This window comes from Osmia lignaria, chromosome 8, assembly GCF_051020975.1.
Source record: "Osmia lignaria lignaria isolate PbOS001 chromosome 8, iyOsmLign1, whole genome shotgun sequence".
Lineage (NCBI taxonomy): Eukaryota > Metazoa > Arthropoda > Insecta > Hymenoptera > Megachilidae > Osmia > Osmia lignaria.
The window spans coordinates 15,812,884-15,840,779 of NC_135039.1; the positions used below are offsets into that span (position 1 = coordinate 15,812,884).

Genomic DNA, 27,896 nt, shown 5'->3' on the forward strand with positions numbered 1-27,896 from the left:
TTTTCCAACTGGAAATAACATCTTCGTTTCTTTCCTAACCTGTTTTTCTTCGGCTGATCGATATACGTTAATAGTTGCCAGCATAGAATATCGTATGTATCCACGCCCACGAGCGTATAAAAACAATGGCGAGGCGGTTAAAACGCGGCAAGCCTATTAGATTGTCCGACAGGAATTCTTCGATTACGTATTCAGCCGTGAGCGAACTCTCCTATCATTGAACAGAACACGATGTACATTGTGAATCATAAATGTCCGTGTTCGAGGCGCATGCCCCTTCTACAGAACGATATGTGTTCGACAGTCGAGCTCTCCTTTCAACCTTCCCCAAATATCTTCCTTCCTTACTTCCTCTACAACGCGAGTCAATATTTGCCGTGCTCTTAAGTGGCCTGTAGTGGGAGAGATTCTACTAGAGTACCTACTCCTCCGTCAACGGATTTTCCATTAATGATGTACGTTAATGAGCGTGAAACAATTAGGTTTCATATCGAGTTACGGTTAATTAGAAAATTAAAGAACTCCTCCGCTGCGTTACCGTTTCAAAAATTCCCGCCAAAATAATTCACCTGTTATTTTCAAGATCAGATTAATTATTATCTATAATGGATATAAACGAAGAAAGTATAGATTGTTCGTTCGTGTCGTTCGACTCACAAAGGTGTTCGTTCACCGTTTCCACGAAGGCCCCTCGCGTTTTGCGTGACGAATACTAATTAGCGATTTAATATCACAATGTCAGCGGAGTTGGCATTCCCCGAACCGCTCCTCCTTTCAATTATGACGCCCGTTACATTAGAATCTACCACGTTATTCTCATTCACCGATGAATCACATTTCGCTTCTAGCTGGATTCTGATTCGAACCTAGGGTACACTCGCGATCAAATCAGGATTTTTTTTTTTAATGATATTAATAATAAAAGTAATAGTAGTAAAGTATAGAACTAAAAAGTACGAATAACAAAGTAAATGTCAATTCAAATCTTCCCGCGTAAGCGCTCGTACGCGAGCGGTGGTCCGCCACAGGCCTATATATTGAACCCTCCTGTAGTACCACCGGCACTTTCTCCCGGGATGCCAACGGGGAAGGGTGGAACCCCGGGAAGTCGCATTTTTCCCGGGGAAGCCTGATTTGATCGCGTGTGTACGTTCGTAAATTTTTCTAGTCTCGTGCACACGTGACCACGTATCATTATACCGGAGGAGTTACGATTTAGTAGGTGGAACCAGGTGCAAACTGTCGTTTAAGTAACTCATGGTCTGCCTTATGAAAGAGGAGGAAGAAAAATAAAAGAATTTTTTCTTAGTTAACTTTATTTTTTACAGTATACGAAGAGGTGATTGCTCTTGTTGGTTATTGCCGAAGAATGAAGTAGCTAAAGCTTATCTCTGTTATCAAGAGCAAATCAATTAACGATCTTGCCTCGAATGAGATTGTTAAATTCGTATTATTTATTCCGTAATGCGTCAAACGATGGTAGATAAAAGAAAGGAAAAGAGTAGCGTGTTCTACTTTATCGCTCGATGTAAATTTAAAGAGAAAAGGTTACGGTATGCGATTCGCTCTCTGAGGATAAACATTTAATGGACGTTCAAAATAAAATGATTAAGATACAAGTTAGTAATAATAAAAGAAAACTACAATGTAGAAACTTGGCTGTGACGTACCTTTCTTTTTTATCGTACACATATTATTTTCCTTCCATTTACGTCGCCGTTTTTAATCTGGAATAGTATATCAAATGTTTGTCTTTCTTTACGATCTACACTTGAAGCATTACATTGCTCGAATTAATTGCGGCATCGCTTGCTCACATGATCTTATCAGCAGCATTTTATGACAGACGTTTCGGTAAAATGACTGTATTACCGTACAATATGTTATAAATATATATAGTGATTAGCACAGGTAATTAAGGAACGTGGAAAGAATTCTTCGGGGTCTTAATTAATTAAGGTTCAATCCGCTCCTGCGCCCAATGCATCGCGTACGTAGCCACGTGGCCGGCTGGTGGTCTACAGCGAAATCAATAAATCGTTTCAAGTATCGTTTCTAGCAGGGTTTGGAAACATGGAATATTTCCGTGAGCGTTATGGTGCTCGTATTCTCACGGCCTTTTTCCGAAAAATTAGGAAAATTTCAGTTGAATTCGGTAGCCAGACATTGCCAGCCGGTGTGTACCCCCTTCTCGTCTCTTTCCCGGTTACTCGTCGAGCGGCCGCGGCTACGTTCAAATATATCCGGAGTGTGCTCTCGTTCCTTTTCGCCCGCCTGCTCGATTGACGTCATAATACGACAGCGTGGAGCGCATTAGCGTCATGAACGTTTACACGATACTTTACTTCACCACGTTATCAATCCTTTTGGTTTATAACGGGGCATACCGGTATCTTGAAATCTGTCAAGCTTATTATCGGTGGCTGGGAGAAGGTCGCCGCCGCCGCCGCCGTCGTCGTCGTCGTGGAGGCGCGCGCCACCGGTCGACTGTGTAAATTTTTCACCGCCTCCTCCCTCCCTTGCCGTCTGTCCATGCCGTTTGCGCGAATTCGTTCACTCGTCTGCTAGCCGTGCATTCGTCAGAATAAGACGCGTACGATTTTCTAACAAAGTCTTCTTTACACCGGTTCGTCGCGCGGTGCTATCAACCTTGAATTTATAAATATTCGCCTTTCTGTCTGTCTATCCGTCTGTCTGTCTTTCCGTCTCCCTGCGCACGCGCCCAGTGTAGTTTAACAGAGAAAGAGAGAGAGAGAGAGAGAGGTAATATGCAAATGCCGAAAATGCGGTGAGATTTTTCTTTTTTAAACTAACCTGATCCGTGACACGGTTAAAACCTGCAATCTCTTCTTTTCGCAGAACAAATGTTCGTTTTTTTGTTTTTTATACAACAGACAGACAGACGAATATTTATAAATAATAGGACTTTCGGATTGACTCTATAGTGATGAACATTTATAAGCTGAAAATCGAACGTACGGTGAGTAATTTCAAGGATATTTTTCTCTTCGTTAAAATGTACCCTTTTTCGAGTGCTTTTTTTTTTTCTTTTTCTTCCCTCGCGTGGTTGGTTCGTCAGTCAGAAAAGACTGAATAATGAGAGCGTGGAATAGTGAATGAATTGTGTGTGGTTCTCGGTGACGGTCGCGTGCACGCGACCGCATATTGCACGAGTAATTGCACACGAACGAACGCTCGCGAGCTGTAAATTTCGCGTGTTACGCTGCTTAATTGTCACTTCTCATCCCTGATGTCGTCTCGTTCGACTTTTTTCGTATCGTTAAAACGAAAGAGAAAAAGAATCGTTATTAAAAGGTTCGCTCGTGATTGAAATAACAAACATGTAGATATCGATAACATTATCGATGCCAGTACTCGTTGAAAGTGGTGATTCCGATTGATTAGAGTTATCAGTCATTAACATACTTCTGTAATAGTGGTTTCGTAATTGAGAACTTTAATATACTCGACGGTGATTCCCGATAATTGTTATATCATCGTTGCATCTACATTTCATTAGCAAATCTGAATCACGATTATTTAACAGATTTAAATGGAAATCGTTCGACTCTCTTGCAATTCGATGACGTCTTTTATTATCGAGGAAATCCTATCTCCAAAATTACATCTCGAGCAACGAGCACTTAGACTGAATTAGAGGAGGAGTAATGGGAAAAGAAAGATTAAATTTCTTTCTCCCCCTCCGCTCTCAGTTTTCTCGATGTATTCGGATTAATCCAGTGTTCTTGTCTCTTTCGACGTCAACGGACGAACGAATCGAGCTAATTTCCTTCTGATTTAACGTCTTTTTTCCTCGGTATCAAGAATACGAACGAGTATTTAAAAAGAAAAAAAACAATTTATATTTATACCCTATGTATGCTCTAGCATGCATGTATGCACAATGTGCCTAAAAAATTGGTTATAACAAGGATGGACCAGACAAAAGGTTTTTCAGGTTACAAAACGTACAAAGTAAGCCATTGTATGGAAGTTCGAGGGGCTGTGTGCTTCCTCTCAAATGGGCATACTTTGACCCTTAGTTTCATAGATGTAAAATCAATGACGAAGCATTAACCGATAAATTGGCCTTTTAAGGGTATCCGCGGTGTAGAATCAACTAGCATTTTATTTTTTGAACATATTACATACTTGTTGTATCGTGTTAGTTATATTTTATTTTAAAAAACATTTGTAAAAAATAAGTGGCGTGGGTGGTCCTGTGCGTAGGGCGGTTGCCTCCTAATCTCGGGGTTAGGGTTCGATTCCTGTTGGGTGCATTTTCGGTTTTTCTTCGATATCCTTAATTTGCATTAAAATATCTTCATTATTGTAATGCAAATTCCAATTAAAATACGAGTAAATTAAAAAATAATCCTTTCTGTCGTAAAAAAAATATAATTAAATCGAATCAATGCAGTAGGAGGAGGAGGTGTTTAGTTAGTAATTGACATTTAATAACGAAATTTACTCAATGTAACTAGGATAAGAAATTCTTGAAGGATTTTTGAGGTTGATTTTCCGATGTCACAAAACGTTTAATTAAATTTGAATATGTGTAATTCTAATGTGCATACGTGTCTGTAAAATCACACACAAATAAATGCGGGTCAGTATCAGTATAAATACGTTGGTTACTGCTGGCACGTGCGGTCATGGCTGATCCCTGAAAGGCGGCTAGGAGTAAGATATACCAACAACGGGGATCGACGGTTGTTGTAAATTCTTTAAGGGGGTGAATCCAGAAATAAAAGACGGTACACGGTGCATAGGAGAACGTATACGGGGGGTGTGTGCTGGTTTTCTTCTATCTGGTTCGAACACGTGAAACACTAATTATACACGGGCCTGTCCGTGTAGCGAGCAGCAAGTTGCATCGAAATAGAGCGATTTTATCCGATTCACTGAAGACTGATCCCGTGAGGCATTATAATTAGAGGCCGAGGAGTTATTGTTGGACGTTACCAGTTCGTAGAATTCCCGGGATTATTGATGGATCGATTGTCGTGTTAACACTTGATTGGCTACAGTTATCAATTTTTACGAAACACAAATTTCATTACTTTATTCTGTATCTCCTTTTGTTTGAAAAAGAAAAAGGAAGTTAAGAATTTGTTAATCGAGGGATCGTGTGGGAAAACATAGCAGGAAAAAAGCGTAGAATTAAATGTTAAAACAACGTTGACTGAAAATAGGGGCAGTTACCACCTTTACGCTTAGTAAGGCAGTAGTTAGTCTTCCCATCAAATCAGCTTCTAATTAAGGAAGCCCTCCCCTGGTCAACAACTCCACACGCATCGTGCCTCTATACGTGGAGAAAGAGAGAGATTACTCGATTTCTCTGAGCTCTTTGCGTCATTAACAGTATGGTGTGAATAACCAAGGAAACGATATTGTAGTTTAGAAAATTCTTCAACGTCATTCAGACAACAGTCTTATAAAACTGTTTAAATTACAAGGAATATGACGTGCGAAGTTATATCTGAAAGTAGTTGGAATTTAATAACTCGATAACGATATGAAAGCAAATAGATATGAAAATAAACGTATCGCGATAAGCGTAAGTAAATTTTTCTTTAATGGTTGAAACAGTTGATTGAAAGTAGTCGAAAGTTTGATAATAAGAACTCGTTCGCAATTGGTGTAAACAATAGAATGAAATCCGCGTGAAAATAGGAAAATAGTTGGAATTGGATGGTAAAAGGGATTTCTTCTCTCTTCAATTCCCTCTTCTCTTGCTTTGCCGCTCTGTTTGCTTCGTATCGACTGTTGTGTGGGGCCCTTCAGTTCAATCAACAATATCGACACGTACTACTCTCTCTCCTTCGGCACCGAAATATATAGAACAGAGAAAATATCTCTCTTCTCCACGCGGCCAAGGAAAATGGCCTCTGACCGCTTCAAACAATTCCTTTCAGTTAAACGACGCTCTTTAAGTACGAGAGGGGCTATTCGAGTGAGGAAAAAGGACGTCGATTATTAATACCCACAATAACCGTATTGTTTTGTCGCGAATGAAAAGTCAAAGCAATTATATTACCCTTTCAGTAGTCGCTCGATAATAAATAAATTACTTTTTTTCACCCTAATATAAGCGTAGGAAGTATTAAACAGCTGTTAATGAATTGATTAGGTAATTTATGTTGAACACCGTTAAAATCCGTTTACCAGATTAGATCACCGCTTTTTGTCCTTATTTTGATGATGATGATGATGATGATGATGATCATGACGATAATGATGATGCTGTCACCATCGGTCGTTATAAAAAGGAATTTACAGTTAAAACTTGTTGTTTAGTGGAAGGTTGTCGTGTAATAGGATGAAAATAGAGTTGTGAGTAAAAATTACGTAAACGCGATGAATGAATCAGGTTGAACTTTCCAAGTGAAAATGTGCAGAACGAGTAGCTCAGTACATCGCGAGACTCGATGCGAGATGCGTCGGCTCTGCTGAATTCCGCATTGTGTATTCCACGCAACATCGTAAATCACATATTGCGAAACGTGTGTGTGCGTTCCTGCGACCTTTTTCTGGGAAAAAGATTAATTACATTCTTCGCGATAGTAACTTTCGACATAATTTATTTATCTAAAAATACAGATAGAAGATAACCGGGAGGTCCCAATCTTTAAAAAAAATTTTGAGGAATTTTTTCTCTCTTTTTTTTCTTTTTTTTTCTTTTTTTTAAATTGTCCTTTGAGATGCTTACGTAATTTTCTCTTATTATTCATTAGATTTTTGATGAAAATTGAAAAGTTGCATCTGCAGCATTGTTTTATACAACATTGAATGGTGAAACTGTGGAAGCTAAAAGGAAAATAGTGAAACTTTGCGCAGTACGTGTGCGAGCGGCTAGAGGGCAACACGAATCGATTACTACTTTGCTAATGGCTTATTTCACTTAACACGCCTTTCCGTGGAGAGCACGTTCGTTGCTACTGGTGTGTCACGATTAGGTTTTCGTGTTCGACAGATTGACAGAAAATAATGAAGTTCCGTGGGTTGTACCAGTGAAGAGAGATCGGTTTGCATGTCAATTGGCGATCCGCTCTCGGCGTCAACACGTAAACTGTCACCAGAAGGTAAACGGGTTTTCTCTGTTTCTCACTGTCTCCTCTATCTCTTTTCAACGGTCAATGTTATTTTTAGATAGCTATCGCTAGTGTTCGTTCAATCAGACGGTTCCATTACTCTTCTTCGTTGTGACATCATTTCGGAAGCGAATGTCTGGCACTTTTTATCGCTGCGGATCTTCCCTCGGTAATGACTCATTTGTCAGGATACATAACCTCAAAAGCATGTCGGCGTTCGATGACAGCCGCGGCTCCCAGCCGCTGATTTCTCTCCTCTTATCGATTCTTCCTCGATGATTTTTCTCATACATTCTACATATTTTCAGACAATCCCTACTCTTAGTTATTCTCAATCAATAATGTTCACTTATACAAACTACTTTCCTGTACTATCTCCAGAAATGTTTTCAACCTCATTTACACAGTAGATTTTTCTTTAAGCCGAATAAAGTATTCGCAGATTAAATTATCTACTTCTATTTATCAGCCTCTGACAATAAATACAGCTATGACATAATGATCCGTCCGTTTAAATAACTGTGACTCGCATTCCATTATTATATGCTAAATATTTATAGTGTGATCGGTATGCTTAATCGATGAGTAAAAAATCATGCATAATTAATGTGAGAAATATAATTATAATGTATGAGTAAGATGATTTTTTATGGCAGAACATAACTGTGTTTACTTATCCTTTTCAGCTGTTGGTTCTCCAATTACCTGGAGGCCAGTGGTGTCAGTGACACCAGAGAATAATACGAGCTGCTAGCGTGAAGAAGTATAGTAGAGTTGGCTTAGGCCAACACCGGTGGACCAGGCAAAATGGCAACAATAGATGGCCGACCAGCCCAATATGGTATCACTCTCAAGCAACTTCGTGAGCTCATGGAGCTCAGAGGACGCGAAGGTGTCAATAAAATCAATAGTTATGGTGGTGTGCAGGAGATTTGTAAAAAGCTATATACTTCACCTAACGAAGGTACTCTCTTTCTCTCCTATATAATCCAAAGAAATTTTCTATCATTTTTCGTTTACCTTCTATAAAAAACACAATTTTTTTGTAATGTTCAGGTCTTAGTGGATCGGCGGCAGATATCCAACATAGACGTGACACATTTGGTTCCAATATGATACCTCCAAAACCACCAAAAACGTTTCTACAATTAGTATGGGAAGCTTTGCAAGATGTAACATTAATCATCTTAGAAGTTGCGGCATTGGTTTCGTTAGGTCTTAGCTTTTATCACCCATCAGATGAAGAAGACGACGAAGAACACGGTAAGTACAGATTCTAATTTTGAAACTAATTGCTAAACTTAAACTCGTGAGAGATATTAAGAAAAGAAAAGAAACAAAAAAAATATGTCTTTCCTATGAATTTTCAGTGTCGATAGATGAAGATGAAGCAAAATACGGTTGGATCGAAGGACTTGCTATATTGATTTCTGTAATTGTGGTCGTATTAGTAACCGCTTTCAATGACTATTCTAAAGAAAGACAATTCAGGGGTCTCCAAAGTCGAATAGAAGGGGAACATAAATTTTCTGTCATTCGACAAGGAGAGGTTAAACAGATCTCTGTATCTGACATTGCTGTGGGTGACATATGTCAGGTATGTGTTTTCTGTTATCATAAATGAAAGTATAATCATTTGTTATTAAATTGGGTAATGTGTGATTTAGATAAAATATGGAGACCTGCTGCCTGCAGATGGTATCCTTATACAAAGCAACGATCTCAAGGTGGATGAATCCAGTTTAACCGGGGAATCGGACCATGTTAAAAAGGGAGAATCGTTCGATCCCATGGTACTCTCAGGTAAGAGTTCCCTACGAATAAGACGTTAGCAGCATCTTCTTGAAAATTACAATACCGATGATTTTTTTTTCTTCTTCTTCTTCTTCTTCTTTTTGAAAGGTACACACGTGATGGAGGGCTCTGGAAAAATGTTAGTTACCGCAGTAGGTGTTAACTCACAGGCTGGTATTATCTTCACTTTGTTGGGTGCTGCTGTTGATCAGCAAGAGCAAGAAATCAAGAAGATGAAGAAAGGTATGACGTAAACTTGGTTTCGATAAACGATTACGGATAATAGGTACATTCGATTTCGGATTCTAAAGTTTGGGGATGATTGAAGTAGTGTAGTTTCTATACAGCTATCATTTTGAGAACAGACATCGAAAAGAGGATAGTTATATCATCTTTAGAAACTAATAGAAAGTATGTTTAATAATATTAATTTATGTAGAAATTTGTTTTCAGAATGGTACTAGTTAGAATTAAATACTACTATAGCAATTATTTTTAAAGTAATTTAAACTCGCTACTTCCTTTAATTTCTTATGAAGTAACGGAATATACAAACATTCTGCATGGCACAAAATACATGAAAAAAAGAAAAAAGAAAATGAAAGACATAGAAACAACGAAGAGAGCCGCATGGTTTTCATTTTGAATTGGTGTGACTTTAGTTTCTAGTTACTTGTTACCCTTTTGTCTCCCTTGGCATGTGGTTGCAATATTTTGAAACCGTTTACTAATTATTACTGGAGAGAAACATCATTTATAGTCACACAAAGTTAAAAAAACTACTGCCTTGTATATTTATACATGGAATATCTTTATCAAACGATTTTAAATAATCTTTAGTGCCCCACCATTGCATTAGGATTGATTCTTGCTGTTGAAAATATCACGTTGCCTAGTAAGAAAAGAAACGATTTAGAAATAAATTTATAAATTTGCTAGGAAGAATCAATCTTAAATTATTGCAATTAAAAAATATAATAAATCCAGTATGCTTTCTTGTGACATTTATGTTGTGTACGTCTTTTGTTGTTGTACAACCTGGAAGGCCCTTTATATGTTCTAAACCGTATTTATTTCTCGTTTTCTTCGCTAGAATACGCTCCGACAAAGTGATTAATTAATATTTGCAAATAGAGTAGAAAGTTTTCGGCCAGTGTTTTTGAAACCTTCTAGGCTGTTCACTTAAGATTAAGCATTTTACAAATTTAAGAAGAGAATTTAGAGATATTTAAAGTAATTTTGCTAACGAAAGAAGAGAATTAACGTAACTTTTACAACGACTGGCATATTACATTTTTAGATAGACTGCTAATCAATTTTGTTTTGCATGCGTTTTTTTTATCTAGAGGCTAAGAAGCAGCGGAAGAAGAAGTCATTAACAGGTGAATAAAGTACTATCATAAATCATTACTGTTCATCATTTTCGGTGTTAAACGTGTACATTATGCGAGCACGCGCGCGTATTTTATTTTTTATTTTTATTCTTATCATTTCTTTTCTATCTTTAATTTTTATATATTCGATAGATATACATATACCACACGCGAAATTTCTTTTAGTCATTTGCAAAAATTAGGAACACTTTTAATTTAAGTCTTTGTCTTTTAATCGCTCTGTTATGTTGCATATTTTATCGCCTCTCTGCCTTTGTGTTTGTTAAAGCAGTCCATAATTTTTTTTTTTTTTTTTTTTTTATTATTTTATTTTATTTTCCTTGTTTCCCTTTTTACTTGGTCCATTTGTTTCTTGTGCGAAGTAAATGGGAAGATTTTTCTAAGAGAGTATAAAGTAAAAATTGTCTCATCCGTGCTTCTCTGTACCTTCTATTTATAATTCTTTGAATGTTTCAACAGCAGTGGTTTATGCATTTGACAAGATACAGCAACTAATTAATTCTGTATAGTTTGTTCTCTCTTTACATTCCAGCAATGCTGTTTACCACTTTTACACATCTGTGTTCTTTAACTTGTAACTGTTGTGCCTTTTAAACAATTCTTGATTATTCTCTTTCTTGTCGGCTTATTCTACTGTCTACATTTCTTCTTCCCTTTCTTCGGTAGATACTGATTACTAAACATTAGTCGCCAGTATCATAGTAAGGAAAAATACAAATGTAAATGACTTTTAGTTATATATTAGTTTGTTGAAAAAGTTTGATTCCTATGGATCGCTCTCATTTGTGTACCATGGTAAAACGATTCAACTATTAATTGCCTTTACGTTGATAAGTTGTAAAGAAAGATAAAATAGGAATCAGGCTTTGCGATTGAGTATTTATGAAAGAACTCAGACCCAGTTTGTATGTTGCGAACGAAGGGGACGAAGCTGTAGAGATAACTGGAAACAGTCACGTGAGCGGAGGTGCGAAACACGAGGGCGGAGAGAACCATCAGGCACCGAGTCACGGAGGTGGTGGAGAAGGGAAGAAAGAAAAGAGTGTTCTTCAAGCCAAGCTAACTAAACTCGCCATACAAATCGGTTATGCCGGCTCGACCATAGCAGTGCTTACCGTTGTCATTCTAGTCATTCAGTTCTGCGTAACGACGTTTGTCATAGAGAAGAAACCTTGGAAAAATACGTACGCTAATGATCTGGTGCGGCATTTGATCATTGGTGTAACGGTACTCGTAGTCGCCGTTCCCGAAGGTCTTCCTCTAGCTGTCACCTTGTCTCTCGCTTATTCAGTTAAGGTAATTATTTTCAATTTCATTTTTATTTACATTATTTATTGTTGGATTTGTTATTCCGCGATATTAATAAATCTGTACGTTTGTATGATCGTAGAAAATGATGAAAGACAACAATTTGGTGCGACATTTGGATGCCTGCGAAACGATGGGTAACGCAACAGCAATTTGTTCGGACAAGACTGGTACCCTGACTACCAACCGGATGACGGTCGTTCAGTCGTACATATGCGAGAAGATGAGCAAGACGATTCCAAAGTTCTCGGATATACCGAGCCACGTTGGGAACCTGATAGTTCAAGCTATCTCTATTAATTCGGCGTACACATCCAGAATAATGCCCTCGCAGGATCCTACAGAGTTGCCGCTTCAAGTCGGCAATAAAACCGAATGTGCCTTACTTGGATTCGTAGTAGCCCTGGGCATGAACTATCAGACGATACGAGACGATCAACCTGAGGAAACCTTTACGCGGGTGTACACGTTCAATAGCGTTAGGAAGAGCATGTCTACCGTCGTCCCGAGGAAAGGTGGTGGATATAGGCTCTTCACCAAGGGCGCTTCCGAGATCATTATGAAGAAGTACGTTAATATAATATAATATAATATAATATAATAATAATAAAAAATGATTGGAGCACGAAGGTAGAAATATATTAATATTATATATCTGAATAATGACGAGATTGTTGTAAATTACAGATGTGCCTTTATATATGGTCGCGAAGGTCATTTGGAGAAATTTACCAGAGAGATGCAGGACCGTCTGGTAAAGAACGTAATCGAGCCAATGGCGTGCGACGGACTTCGTACCATCTCCGTCGCTTATCGTGACTTCGTTCCTGGCAAGGCAGAGATCAATCAGGTTCACATCGACAACGAGCCAAATTGGGACGACGAGGAGAACATAGTGAACAATCTAACGTGTCTGTGCATCGTTGGTATCGAGGATCCGGTACGTCCGGAGGTGCCGGACGCGATTAGAAAGTGTCAGAAGGCGGGTATCACTGTGCGAATGGTGACGGGAGACAATATAAACACTGCACGTTCGATCGCTCTGAAATGTGGCATCCTGAAGCCGAACGAGGACTTCCTTATCTTGGAGGGTAAAGAGTTCAACAGGAGGATCAGAGATAGCAACGGTGAAGTACAACAGCATCTTTTGGACAAAGTGTGGCCAAAGTTGAGGGTGTTGGCTAGATCCTCGCCGACAGACAAATACACCCTGGTTAAGGGTATAATCGATAGTAAAGCGACCGTCAGTCGCGAGGTCGTTGCCGTTACCGGCGACGGTACGAACGACGGTCCAGCTTTGAAGAAAGCTGACGTCGGTTTCGCCATGGGTATCGCCGGTACCGACGTAGCAAAGGAAGCTTCCGATATTATTCTAACGGACGATAATTTCTCGTCGATCGTGAAAGCAGTTATGTGGGGTAGAAACGTCTACGATAGTATAGCAAAGTTCTTGCAGTTTCAGCTGACTGTCAATGTCGTCGCTGTTATAGTTGCTTTTATCGGGGCATGTGCCGTGCAAGATTCCCCCCTTAAAGCGGTGCAGATGTTGTGGGTGAATTTAATCATGGACACGTTAGCGTCTCTCGCATTGGCCACCGAATTGCCTACGTCTGATCTTCTTCTCCGCAGACCGTACGGTCGCACGAAACCGCTCATCTCCAGGACAATGATGAAGAACATTCTCGGTCAAGCTGTCTATCAGTTGACCGTCATTTTTATGCTTCTTTTCGTTGGTAAATATCTAACGCTGGTACCAATACACACCCCCGTTAAGTCATCTTAAAAAATCCAAAGAATTCGATCAAAGTGTATCGTGACACAAAAGTTTGAGTACGTGTATGTTAGTTCTTTAGTAGTGTCAGAGCGCAATCCGTTGAGTACTATATTCAGCCTAACTATTCGAACCATAGTTGAGATACACGTGTGTAAAAAAAAAAAAAAAAGAAAAAGAAAAAAAAAAGAAGCGTCGAGTGTGAGATAGTACTCAAAGTTTTGACCCGTGATGCGATGCGTGTCCCGTTACGTTGAAAGAATCGTTTGTCGTCTGAGAGTGATTTCTTTTTGGATTTTGAGATGACCGAGGCACTTGAAGACGCTTCGAGAGGCACATCCTTCTAACGATGAACCGTCTGATCGATAGGTGATAAGATGCTCGACATCGAAACAGGCCGAGGTGTAGCACAGGCTGGCGGCGGTCCCACGCAGCACTTCACCGTCATCTTCAACACGTTCGTCATGATGACTCTTTTCAACGAATTTAACGCCAGGAAAATCCATGGTCAGCGTAATGTCTTCCAAGGAATATTCACCAACCCCATCTTTTATTCTATCTGGGTCGGCACGTGTTTGTCACAGGTAAGTCTCATCGTTCGTCTCTCAACTTATTCTGTGATTCAATGAAATTCAGAAGCAGAAGGTTCAAGTTCAGATTCCTCCCCAAACAGAAAAGAGTTGAAAGAAATTCATTCTTCTTTTTTGATTACCCTCAACCTGCCGATAGGTTGGCAAATTGGAAGAGAAAGAAAAATAAACTCCAGCCAAGCAGAAATGAAATGAAATGAAATGAAATGAAGCGATGCGAGATACACGCATCCCCTTATTTATAGACGGGTGACACTAATGCCCACCGCTTGTTTGTTTTCATTTAATAAAATTCTTTGTCTGTTTTCTAGGTACTTATCATACAGTACGGTAAAATGGCGTTCAGCACGAAAGCTCTCACATTAGAACAATGGATGTGGTGCCTGTTCTTCGGAGTCGGTACTCTATTGTGGGGCCAAATAATTACGACAATTCCTACGCGCAAGATTCCTAAAATCCTTTCGTAAGTTATACATTCACGTAGAAAAACGAAAAAAAAATAATATGAAAAGACTACTACCATTTATTGTTTAGATGATGAGAGATACTTCTGTTCGGTTTACCGGGCACAGCCTTCGGCAATTTATAAAAATGATCTTCCGTTCGTGTTGTTACTCGTTTAAGGAATATTTCCGGGATATTTGACACACTCACCCTTGTAGAATACAGAATGGGTGTAATAACTTTGTCTTGTTTTAAAGTATTTCCATTATTTTTAGAGAATGGAAATATTTTATCTGCATCAAGTTACTATTCCACTTCTGTATACATATTTAGATGTACTTTTTCGGTTTCTTTTTCTTTTCCAATATAATTTTCTGTCTTTTTCTTTTCTTTTCTTTCTTTTTATTTTATAACAATTTTTTTAAGTTGAAAACTCGAAAACGAGAATGCCGGAAGTAGTCACGGGCATTTTGGAGCTATAAAACCAGCCATACATCCGTGCACCCAATTGCGATAAACAGATAATAGAACAGGGAATATTAACATGATTAAAAAAGTGTGTGGATTTCTTGCTTTCTTGCATCGTGCGATGCGACAGGAACGCGTTGGTATTTATAACAGGGATACTTGTTGTTGAAAAAAGAGAAACCTCTTGAAGCTTCTTTAAGAATGTGTTGTTTTAACTTGTTTCAAAGTAACAACCAGTTTGGTAAACGCGTGGATTATGATTTCTATTTTTCATGGGTTCTGAAACGTGTGCCATGCCGTACACCATCTAGCTTTAATGAATTTTTATTCAAAGACCCTCCTGATACACGATAGTCGCCTTTGCATGAATCTGTTTGTTCTTGATTATATACACCGGTACTCTGAAGAATTATTTATGATAATATATTGATGTCTCAAACACACCTGTTCGATGAAATGAACACTATATCGTTCTGTGTGTACTACTATACAGAATTTATTATTCAAGTATATATTTAGTTACGTAATGAAAATGGTTGTTGATTGTAAGACGAGGTATTGCACGAGTGTTGCACGTAATTCTTAATATTACTTTACATTAATTAAGTATTTTCAGTACAAGGGAAGAAGGTACATTGTCTCTTTTAAAAAATTTTATAGAAATTTGGTTTCTTATAAGAGATAATAATAATGTATCCTTTTACAATATTCAAGAGTATCTTTTACTTCTTTGTTACGTTTATTTATTGATAAAATTAATATTAAGAATTTTCTATGTTCACCCACGTGTACCATTCGTGTGATGCTTTTATTTATATCAAAGACAGTATTTTATGTAATAATTATTAAACACGTGTACAAAGTGGTGTAGCAAAGCTGCTCCATATCAGACAGAGTATCATTTGAAAGATAAGTATCATCCTAAATCGGTAATCGTGTAAAGGTGTTAAATAGAAGGGAGAGGCATGCATCGTGGAACTCATTATTATAGCTGTAAACCGTAGAGCTTCGATTGGTTTATGTTTTTTCGCTTAATTCGAGTCCTTTACTCAATTTGCTTTCTGCCCGTCAATATGTTTCTCATTCTCCACTGAGTTTAGCGTGTCGCTTTACGTAGCATGCTCCCTAGACGCCCAAGACGATGTCAAAAGATATAACCAAATAATTGGACATGTAGTCAGAGAGAATGATCACGCGTACTCTCAGCTATTCCCTCGCTCCCCTCTTTGTAGTTGTTAAGTTAGTGCTGGCCAAATAATCCTCTTCACGTTTCTAAAACATTATTCAAGGGTCATGAATTTCATGGGTACTTGAATGTTCGACTAAGAACAAATTGTTCAATCAGTATCCGAATAAATTGATCGAGATGGACATGTTTTGTTTTACAGAAAATCACCCACCATGGAAAGTTTAGAATATACTGTTGTACTTGGAAGAGCTTTTAATGGAAATAATTTATTCGGATACCGAAGTATCTCTTGGACCTTTGTCGTAGGCTTAGCCATTGCATGACTGAAAACCCTTCTCCAAGGTCTACGTACTTGTTTGTGTAAGAAGCAACTAACAAAAGTGGCGTCCCGACGATATCACTACACGCATATATATAATATTACATATATATATATATATATATTTTGGTGCAAGGGATCTCAGTGGCGCGCTTAAACCGATTGTCAGTGTCGGCTGACTAAAGACTAAAATAAGAGACCTTAGTTAACAAAACACCATAAGTGGTACTCTGTTGCGCTTAGCATTTATATCTGTAAATCACTTTGCTCTCTCGCTGGAGCTGTTAATTGACTCTGTTTTTCTCAGCGACTTTTTAACTATTTTATCTGTCTGTCTGTCTGTCTGTCTTCTTTCTTTCTTTCTTTCTTTCTTTCTGTCTGTATTTCCACCTGTGTTTCTTTAATTGTCTGTATCTATCTGTCTACCTAGTTTCGTAATTATTTTCTATCTTTCTCCTTCCATTTTCTCCATCAAGTGCACGGAATCAATTTTTCTCTCCTTCTGAACCAATTTTCCATCTATGCATCCGTTTCTCTGTCCGCTTAGATTGCCTCTTAATTCGCAAGCAGGAATAACTTGCCAATTCGGAATATTCTCGCTGCATCGAGCAAGCACTAACAACACACACATATATATGTATATAAAGAAAAAAAAAAAAAAAAAATGAACAAGGGACATACGGTGATAAGATGCAGGATGATATATGTATATAACACATGTTGGGGTGCTTCTGTATGGTCCTGGTCCGTTAAATAACGAAACGTGTGCATACTAATCATCAGAAGCGAAGAGAAACTTCTTTAATCTCTCTTCTCTGCATCTAATTCGCTTGTTAAAGCTTTTACGAGCCACTTGTCGTAGGACAAATAGAGATGTAGTTGCGGTTTTCTCGAGCTTCACTTGTTAACCGTCCCTCCCGGAACAGGTAAGAGGGAGAGATCGCATCGTTGGATCACTAACGATCACACCACTCACACACGTACACAGGGAATTAAGAACAAGCGTGTCGCGTGATAAAACGAAACGAACCCTGTTGTCCAGAGGAGAAGGAAAGATATACGTTCGAATGATCGCACCTGGTCCTGTACAAAGTACATCCGTGTTTAAGGGTGCATCGTTCCTTGATCCTTCTCCTTCTCCTTCTCCTTCTCCTTCTCTCCCTCATCGTCATCGTTTCGATTCGTTTTCTTTATATTTATTTTATCTCTGTTCATCGCTGTCGCCCTTCTCCTGACAAGTACAAAAGTATCTCTTTCATCATACATATACAGACACTATACGCACAACATACAATGGTACAGACGGAACACACGCTTGTTTATAGAGCGTCATTCGTTTCAATTCCATCAGCAGATATCGCATATATCGCTCACTTTGTCCGCATTGCACCTCGCACCGCATCCCCTCGTTCGTTGGCTCATTATTTTTTACACGTCGCAACATTTTCTCTTGTATGTATGTATTATCTTACCGGCTGCTTTATTATCGCAGGATCTAACACCGTTTCGAACACGGACCATGCGTTTACTGGAAGCAATATTTCTTTGGAGAAGCTCGACGAGTCGATGTCGACCGTTCGCATGAATTACAGAAGAATTCGAACATCTGCTTCCAGTAATTTCAGCACGGACCACGTTAGAAGGATGGCTCTGCGATTTTCTAAAGCAGCCAGTTTATCTTTTCTTGTCCGTTTGCTTCCCTCTCTCGGCCATTTCCGATTCACCGTTGCGCCACCGATCCATTCTCGCCATTAAAAAAGACAGAGAATTCAATTAGCCAGCATCGTCATCGCCCGTTCGAGAGAACGCGATTAGGTGTCCAAGCTAAGGAGCGAGGGGAAAACCGTAAAAGTGACAAAAGCAAAAATAATTTGTTGGTGCAGTGCGTCGAGGAGCCGGCTCTGCGCGTGTCATCGGTCAACTAAACAAAAAAAAAAAAATCTCCCTTTAAAAAAAAAAAAAAGAAAACTACCTACTTTGATTATAGCCAATGTGTAACAGGGATCGAGTGATGAAGAATTGGTTTCATGTTTTTTAAAAACAGATGGGGCCGCGGCCAGCCGGATGATATCGGTGTGATCAATCTCGGAGATGAGAAATTCGACCCTGACTCGGATAAAAAGCCGCGCACAGGACAAATTCTATGGATCCGTGGTCTAACGCGACTACAGACACAGGTAACTATCCCTATCTCTCACTCTCATGCCATCACTCGAAGTCAGCGTTCTCTCGCCCCCCTTCCCCCCGTGCCGCCGGGATAAACTTAGAGAAATCTGAAAAAGGATAACAGAGAGAAAAAAAAGAAAAAAAAAAAAAAATAAAAACAGGACCACAAGAGAACAACCCAACCAAGCGGACGTTTTCGAATTTTCTCTGGCCCTCGGGTCAACGAGAGTCCACCATACCCGTCCACCCGTGGCAATGGTCGTCCATGGGCCATTTTTCACCATCAACTTAACGCTGTGCTCAAGTTTCGAGGCACAAGTGTATATTACCACCATCGACTATATTACAATCAGTCCGATATACTATTATCATCGCAGATACAAGTTGTTCTCTATTTAATCATGATCCCTGTGCACAGGCTGACCACGTCGCATGGATGATTCTTCTTGTGTTTGTGTGTAGAAATGAAAGACAGTGATAAAAGTTCAGGTAAATGCGTGTGTTTTTCATTTGATATCAATTTGATTTTTCTTTTTCTTTTTTTTTTCTTTTTCTAACGATTGAATTACTTTCATCAGGATGTGTGAGAAGGAGACACCTGTCATAGGATCACACGTTTACCTGACACGCTATCTTTAAATTCCTTTCCATCTTTTGGATTCACCCTTGAAGAATCATCCACGTGCTCCTACCGTGTACAGCCTGTGCATATGCACAATCAGAAAGTATATATACGTGAGTTATATACTTTGTTCCATACATGTTTTTTTTTTATTTTTCGTTGGTATCATTTCGTTTTACTCGTTTACGTTCAGAACGTTCTTTACCTTGGTTTGCATTTTCATTTGAGTTCTTTGCCGTGTTACCTCGACGATGCGTACCTTGCGTTTTACCCTCTCGATAATTACTTCGCGTTAGCCACAGAAAGAAAGAAAGCTCGACGATTAAGCAAATTCCCCCTACAGCGTCTAATAGCTGGAGAGCCGTTTCTTTTCAAGCCGAACGATCTTCTTCGGGTACCTGTTCCTCGATAAACTTTTCTAGATTGTTTCATGAACATCAGATGTCTTCCAGATGCCATTAACTTTGAATAAAGTTCCTAAGGCGAAGGATACTCTGGGAGAAACATTACTTTTCCTCGATTAGAAGAGGCAATTGTACTTAAAGAAAGGTTTGAATCTTTAGTTAGAACTGTATTTTTTCAAATGGATAGGATACCTTATTAGGATAACACTCGTACAGACTTAACACGCTCACTGCCACATAGCAATTAGTGAATTATAGCGTTAATCTTACTTTCTCTTCAGAGAAGAAAGTCTTCGCGAAAGTACTCTGACCCTTCATCAGGGTTGAACAGATATTTACTTACACTTGAAAGTGTAGGATGGTTATGGTAGACCGACCTCTCCAGCTTGTGTCACCTTCGACGATCGTTGCCTGATCATTTGACACCCTTTAGAAGCACGTAGATGTTCTAGACTAGGCTAGAGTCATCAGTATGCTCGACGTAGAGGCACGAGTCTGATCATTAGTACCAAGTTAGCAGTGGTCCACGCAGTCCTCGTTCCATCTTTCTGTTCCAAAGCTTACGTCGAGTATCCATGTATAATTTTCTTTGAAATATATGCAACGTTTAAGGGTTCACGGTAGTCTATTATAAATGTACAAGGTACAAGAGTCTTCTTTGATACTGAAAGGAGAGGAAAACGAAGACACGTTTAATCACAGGACAGAGTATAAAGGATCCTTGGAAAAGGATTTGATATTTCACGACTGACTGACATTTCTAGACTTGTAAGACAACGGACAGGGTGATGTGTTCAAGGATGAATTTTATTAATCGATGCTCGAGCGAGAGTCGGAAAGGACAAACAAGCTGCCCTTCCTCGTCGACGACGCCTCTGTGTCTCATATATTTTTCTGTTCCTTTTCTTTTTTCTCATTCTTTCATTTCTCTGTAAGGGAACGGGTTAAACCTGATGAAGCTAGCGCCATAAATAACGTAACCGCGGCTCGTGATCGTGTAAATTATTTACATATTACACCATTACGACCTTACCAATTTATTACGAGTACACCTTTTGGACATGCAAGAAACTCCATCTGAAGTATCTTACCGTACCAGTTACTGTTACAAGTTTGATGGAACGATTGCATGGTCCAAAGAAAACGAAAGAAATCTCTACCTTCTTTATTCTGTTGACTTACTTCGCTTTCTCTCTTATTTCCTTTCTTCTTATCCTCGTAACACTACTCTTCACTTTAGCAAGGTAAAGCAAAGAAACAATAAGTACAAAAATGATGATGATGATGAATGAACATATAAGTTTAATTCATTCAGTTCATGTGTATGTCCTTTTATGAATTACATTATTGTAAGCTATATTAAAAAAACAAACAAACAAAACAAGTATTATAGATACCACGAATCCAGTTAAGCTAATTATATAAATTGAATGTGTATAACCTACTTTCAGACGAGCAATAGAACTCTGGTGCAGAATGTATCTGTGACAGGCAGATCCCCCTCTCAGGATTACTATATGGTTAGTCCGCAAGTCCAATCTCCGCACTGTTTGACCGTTCTTTAAATATTAATTCTTTATAATTATTATCAGTTTGTTTTTTCTTTTCGTTTTGTTCTCTTACACTTTCGTTTTTTTTTTTCTTTTTCATTAACCAGTTTGGCTCTTTTGAGTTTCCCTTCTTACTGGTGACTTTCCGTTTGACGTACTTGGTTTTCTCTATCTTATTCCTGTCTCTTCTCTTCTTAACATTGCTATTTTTAATGAACGTTGATTCACGCTCACCTTGGTTTCTCTGATTGAAAGAAATTCTGTATTTTTTTTTTTTTTTTTATATATTCATTTTGTATTCTTTGAATTTCATTTATATGATTGTCTGATGGCCTGTCCTTCTGTCAATTTTGCTTGCAAATTGCGAGCTTCTACTCGCTTCTTTCGCGTAATACATGCTATTTTTTAAAAATATTTTTTCATTGTTTTATCGTCTATCAATTAATGAACTGCAAAGAAACATGTGCCATCCTTTTTTTTTTCATATTTTGTTTCAAACAGAGTTATCAAATACTTCCTGTTTGAAGAGAAGAGAAATTAAATGTTGACGAGATTCTTGTTAACTTTTATGTCTTTATTACCTATGCACTTTATATTGAACTTTGCTGGCTATAGAACTTGATGTAATGCTACAAAGTTTCCAACTTTGCTACCACTTCTCTCACAGTAACAAGTTATTTTTAAAAATAATCAATACTATCTACAAATTCGCTTATAAAGAATTCTTACCTTAGAATATAAAATAAACTAGTTGTAGTCAGCAAAGTGTCGATAAATGCTTGGAGTAATTAGAAAATTCACTTAACTCTTCTCTTCAAGCATAAAGCACAATAATCTTTATTTAATTCACCAAAACTCACAATTTCTATTTCTGTTTTCTTATGTACGCAAAGAGAAAATCAAGCTGAAAGAAAATTTGCCCAAACATTCAGTTTGTTCTATTCCACCCAGATCCTAGTTTTGGTTTTCTCTTCTTTCCATTGATTCTAAAGTGTTGCATGCACGTCTGTGCGTATGTATGTACGTATATAAGTTGTCCGTATATACGTGATCATCGAGACGTTTTTTTTTTTTTTTTCATCTTTGAAAAATTAATTATACAGTACATTAACATTTACTAATTTTTCATATTAATTAAGTTCACTCCATTTTTTTTTCTTCCTCTTTTTTTTTTTTATTGACACAATGTTCAGTTTCAGGGACTATTCAGTTTTACAGTGTGCTATTAAGTGATTTACCGATACCATATGATACAGGATATTGTCGAGCATTGAGAATGAATATGTACATGTTTTTGATGTTTGCTTCTGAAGTTCTTTTTTTTTTTTTTATTTAATCTTTTTATTGAGCAAAGGTATTGCTGAAACTTCTCTACATTACACAAGTATACTTTTCAATGTGAGAACTCAATATCGTGAAGGTAAACGTTTTTCCATTTTTATTATTTAAAGAATCTCTGCTATGGCAGTAGACGTTGGATATTTTATATATACATATATATATATATATACACGCTTCAAGCAAAGTATATTATCAATCCATGATCTATGGTAAATGTGTCAAAAACATTCTTCGGTATCTCATCTAACATGCTCGCTTTCAGAACATTTTTTAGCTTTCTTAACAGAAATCTTATCTTTGACAATTAAAAATTTAAGGGACACAAGAAAGTTATTGTCGAAAGAACCCATCTACACAAATGTACCAGCTCCATCATTCAACTACTATGCTTACTTACTAAAAAATGAAGTACGTTTAACAAAAAGCTTTTGCCTCAGGTTCCGTCATCATTCTCATCAACATTTTACATACATGTATCCACGAGTAACTTCATGTCCAAGACATACAAGTGAAAAAAAAAAAAAAAAAAAAGCAGCCACAATGATTCTGAACTCACAAGGCACAGGCAATTTCTTTCTTGCAGAAGCTTTCCCAAAGCTCAGAAGTTGATTCACAAGAGATGCACCTATGAAAATAAAGCAGCCTCAGAGTACCTTGTACGTGTGCTATGCGTGTAAACTGCATGCAGTATTCGCGCCAGGAAACTATTAAGAAAAGATACATATATGGGCAAACAGTGTCGACATATTAACAATACTATGAACAAACAACTACAATAATACTCTGTTGCATCCTCTATGTTTCTCTTGCTCACAGAGAGACAAGCATTAACCACATGCTCCAGCAGAACACCTGCGATTCCGTTTGGCTGATTTGCTCCTTTTGTGTCTTATTTCTGTTCTTTACTTGTTGCAGTGTGTGTGCCGTTTTGCTGTAATATATATATATATATATATACCATTAACGTACAAACTGTGCATATGTGACAAATGCATTGTGTGTCTCTCAATGTGGGTGCGTGTGCTGTTAAGAATATATGATGTACGTGCACAGTCTGTTCATATCTGTCTGCCGTCTACACGACACCAAAAAGAAATATCTGCAAGAAACTGGCAGTCAGTTAACATGTACACAAACGTCACGTAACAACTGACAGCAGACACGAGAGATATTATATCTTGCACAACCAACCAAGCTCTCCAGGCACAGTACACATTGGTACAAAGTTTCTTTGGTGGAAAGAAAAGGGAAAGATATCAGGAAATACGTTTCCTGACCTTCCGGTCAAAGGAGTACAAAGAATGGTTCAGAAGGATGGTATTGGAGTTTTGGAACAAGGATCATTGAAACTGTGATTTTCAAAAAAGGTTTCAACAGATATTGTTAATTCCTCGTGAATATCATTCCTTTGATAACTTTTTATTCATGACTTTAGCATCAACTTCTAAACCATTCATCTTGTCATTTTGGGTTTGTAGAATCTACTGGACTCGTTACTTCTCTTATCCACAATATTCCACGGCTTCGCTTCTCGATACCACCAAGTAGAAGCTTTTAATGGGATGAACCGTGTTCATTGTTTCCTCGACACTCTTCGAGTCAAGGATCGAGAAACGAACTCGTCGAATCCAGAAACGCTTGCATGTAGCAATTGCCAGATTCAATTCTGTTGTTCGCAAGCTTTCAAGCTTCACTTCGATCACAGAAGCTCAGATTACTTGGTTTATTATTCAGAATTGATGTTGGAAACTACCGAAAAGAATTTAACTGTCTGAGAAACGATTTAATCATGCAAGTGATCCTTGAAAATTGATCAAGTTTGCTGAAGCAATTCTAGACAGTTAAATAATGAACAGTATTCCATAGTGACTGAGCTTACGGTCCCTCAGGACTGTCCTAACACTTCATCACACGTGCTATCCTATAAGAAACTTGTTCAGGAGGCGTAAAATAACGTTTGGAAGCTTGGCTGACAAGAGATAGGAGGCAAACAATAACAACAACGACAACAGCAACAGATACAATTTTACCAAAGAAACAGAATCAAATAAAAAAGACACACGAAATGAGACACACACGCCAGTGTACATAGGAATTAAATACTGACGCAAACGCAAAAAATAAAAAACACGCCTAAAAAAAAAAAAGTAATGATATTAAGAAGAGGATAGAAATTAAGACTGATGGTATGATTTGTGGTTTGTTAGCCAGCGGAACCCATTCGGGAGACTGAGGTATAACGGGGCGGCAGTCTTGCCCGCCGCCACACTTATCCTGTCGGAGTACAAACAAGTACGTAGCTCATGTAGATCGCCTGCCGTTAATAATTCGTTGTATCGTCAACTTTGCCATACGTACGCATACACAGGACGGATCGTCGACGTACGTACGGTGTGCCGATTGAAACGTCGCCGTCGGACTGGATGTGACCACTTGAAAAAGTCTCAGTTTTAAGGGCCCAAGGCCAGTGGGATCTATTTTGAAAGGTATAAAGAGAAAAGGAAGATTCTGTGCTACCGTACGTAGGACAAGTTGGATCAGTGAGTTCGATGCAAGAAATTCTAACTTTGTGTACAGTGTTTGAAAAATTACATTTTAATCGTTTCATATTCTATACAAAGAAGACGATATAAGAAGAAAAGTGGAGCAGATACGACGGCGACGGTTTCATAGCACTGATACAGTGAACGATGTTTCGTTACACCACTGTGTTTTTGTGTAGCGAGTGTGGGCTGGCCGGTGAAGTCGATGGAAGAGCCTCTTGTGCTTCTAGACCACCGTCCGCCTGCTCTCTTTTTTTCAGTAGTCTATAGCTGTCTGATATGATTGTGTGCTGCGTGTACTCCCAATTGTATCGTATCCATACTTAATCCTATGATTCAATAACTGCGACTGTTAGAACAAACGCAAGCATTTTTTCGTGGCGGCCATGTGGTTCGTGCGTTCGTGTGTTTAACCAGCCAAAGTCAACGCGAATCCTTTTCGCATCAAGAGACTGTCTTAATAAGACATTCAGCTTGAAGTGTTACATCGTCAAGCAAAGTCTCTTTCTCCTGTCCCGTCTCTGCTGCTTGTTTCTGTTCGCCTTTGTCCTTTCCTTGCATATTTTTCTAGACAGACAGGCCGTGAAAAGTCTTGTTTAAAAATCAACCGATATAACTGCTTTGCCTTTCTCTTTTGCAGATCCTCTGTCTTGGAAGAAGTTTCACGGTGTGTCAGAAAGTTCCTATCTCTTCCTGCCTCTCAGAACAGAGTCTACTTTTTCCCTGACTTTTGAACAAGTCTGTTACAACATTCTCAAGAGAACCACTCCATAACTCCTTCTGCCATTGTGTGTTTAGGTGCAGGTAGAGTTTGCTTCTTTTGTTCTTCTACTTCAGTTAACTGATCAACTTTATCAGTATTTATTGATTGCTGATTGGAATGTAAATTTTTCAGGCGTAAAGCTTTCTTTAGATATACATTGAGGAAAGGGCTGAAAGAAAGTTCCGTGACTGCTCTTTATTTCCTTCTATAGTCCACAAGTAAATGCTGGCTAATCTTGATCGCTGAAAGCTGAAAGAGAGCAATCTCCTTGACACCCGAGGCACACACCAATCATCCTCCTGTTTTAACCCCAATTGCGTTTGATCCATTCAGTGTGCGAGTGTGCACGATTGCTCATATTGTGCATTGTCTTTGCGTGGCGCGTGTGTGTTTTGTTCATTTGATTTCTAACACGGCATTGCGCGCGAGTGGCATAGAAAGGTTGACTTTGTTGCAGTGGTCCGCGTAATCCTTCAAAGGATCTCGTCGAGCAGAAGCTTTTAGTAGCTTTGCGATTACCACCTATGTTGTAACAAGCTATTTGCCGGCATGTAATCGGCTCCTCCCAGATATATCTCCATCACAGGACTGTTTCTGAATGAAACAAAGGGGATTAGGAGGAGGCATCTATGGGGAGCGAATAAGATACCATACTCTGTAATAGAGTATTGGGATTCAAGCGTTAAACTTTAATCGTCATGGATATATCGAATTGTGTACTTAATTGAAAGTGATACTTAATTAATGTGGGAACTGTTGACACTTAGAATAGTGTTATTTGGTTACTACAATGTCGTAGGACTGAAGGATCAGGAAATAAGCTAATTGAATTGGAAATCACGTGTCTCTGACTCTACTTGTTTAAGAATGAAAAATTAATTACAAAATAAGATTAAAATGAAAATATTAGCAAGTAGTATTAATCACCAAGAATTAGTGAAATTACTTTTCACTCTTTGCTTTCTGTAACTCTTTTTTCTTCTCCGTTTCTATTTCTTTCTCTTTACAATGTACACTTACACTATTTCTACCTTGTTTTCTACTTTCGCTTCATTCTCTCTCTTTCTCTCTCTCTCTCTCTCTCTTTTTCTCTCTGCAAGTTGTCACACTATTTCTTTCCTCGTGATCGTCGACAGGTTGCGGTTCAAGCGTGTGCTTCATCAAAGAATTAGAGCCCACACTGTAGCTTTCTGTTCAGGACTGTTACGGACCATTTCTAATTGGCTACAAACGGAAGTACCCTGTTTAATGTTTCTCATTCATCCTAGGTGTCTTTTCGATACCTGAAGTTGACATTTTGTGTATTATACTCTTTAAGTTAATTGTGGTTCTAGACTCAACCACCGTGTTGATTGTTTTTCAGGAAAATTTGTGAGTATTTTATTGATTTTATTCACTCTAGAGGGTTAATTCTTGCTCCAGAATTCTCCTTTTTTCTTGTTTCTGATATGTCCTTTCCTTTCAGGGAGTGAGCTCATTGATTCAGAAGCAAGAAGTAAGGATGATTCTGCTTTCAGGGAGTTTGACGAGATGTTCGATTTAGGTGTCCAGGTTGACTGATTAGTGGTCTGAAGAGAGAGGGGATAATTGTAGGTAGTTTATACCTTGCCCTTGCAAACTGCTGCGGCTTTCCGCCTGCCCGCGTAGGTAGGTACGCACAGTAAAAGGTAGACGCGTGCATGCGCACGCTAGGCGGTAGAGTTACGCCCCATAGCGCAGTTTATATAAGCCTGAACTCGGGTGAAATGCAACCAAGTCCACGACGAAGAGAATAATCCAACGATGTGCACCTCAACACCATACATCATACACATACACACACACACACACGTCCAGTGTTCAGATATCTCCGCAAGAACCGGAACACTATACGTGTCCCTTTCCTATTGAAAAAGAAGAGGAGAGGAATACAAAAGAACAGACGCACAGACACTTGAAACAAACAAAACTGACAATGAGAACAACTGCACCACCAAAAGAAATATATATACATATATAAGTATATCTAGATATAGAGAGATATATACGTATATATACTTATATATGAGACACACACAAGATAAATACGAGTATGGCGTGCTTGTGTGTCGCTGGCTTGCCTCCTCGCTTCCTGATAGAACATCCTCTTCCCTGTTT

At 38.5% G+C, this 27,896-nt stretch overlaps 1 protein-coding gene and 1 long non-coding RNA gene across 18 annotated transcripts in view; one reads left to right on the top strand and one right to left on the bottom strand.

The window, feature by feature from the left end:
- Positions 1–27,896, top strand: part of PMCA (plasma membrane calcium-transporting ATPase 3) — a 55,141-nt gene that overhangs the window by 13,514 nt on the left and 13,731 nt on the right. For 3 of the 17 annotated variants that reach the window (XR_013062471.1, XM_076689382.1, XM_076689383.1), the window contains exons 1-14: positions 2,895–2,980; positions 6,738–7,085; positions 7,781–8,058; positions 8,151–8,357; positions 8,465–8,691; positions 8,762–8,897; positions 8,997–9,131; positions 10,235–10,270; positions 11,205–11,578; positions 11,673–12,157; positions 12,278–13,323; positions 13,731–13,945; positions 14,263–14,414; positions 18,416–18,548. Coding sequence is in view for 14 of the 17 variants with exons in the window: in XM_076689382.1 (XP_076545497.1) it covers positions 7,902–8,058; positions 8,151–8,357; positions 8,465–8,691; positions 8,762–8,897; positions 8,997–9,131; positions 10,235–10,270; positions 11,205–11,578; positions 11,673–12,157; positions 12,278–13,323; positions 13,731–13,945; positions 14,263–14,414; positions 18,416–18,548 (3,303 nt within the window). In the remaining 3 variants the exon portion in view is untranslated. Of the gene's footprint in view, positions 1–2,799; positions 2,981–6,423; positions 6,507–6,737; positions 7,086–7,152; positions 7,264–7,780; positions 8,059–8,150; positions 8,358–8,464; positions 8,692–8,761; positions 8,898–8,996; positions 9,132–10,234; positions 10,271–11,204; positions 11,579–11,672; positions 12,158–12,277; positions 13,324–13,730; positions 13,946–14,262; positions 14,415–18,415; positions 18,549–21,014; positions 21,084–24,661; positions 24,747–27,225; positions 27,886–27,896 lie in introns of those variants that run through there. The other 14 variants (XM_034329064.2, XM_076689378.1, XM_034329063.2 and 11 more) reach the window with 10 other exon arrangements.
- LOC143305490 (uncharacterized) lies at positions 21,369–22,375 on the bottom strand. Its single transcript, XR_013062474.1, has 2 exons — positions 21,974–22,375; positions 21,369–21,562 (listed from the first exon to the last, which is right to left on the bottom strand). It is a non-coding gene; the product is annotated as an uncharacterized LOC143305490 (long non-coding RNA).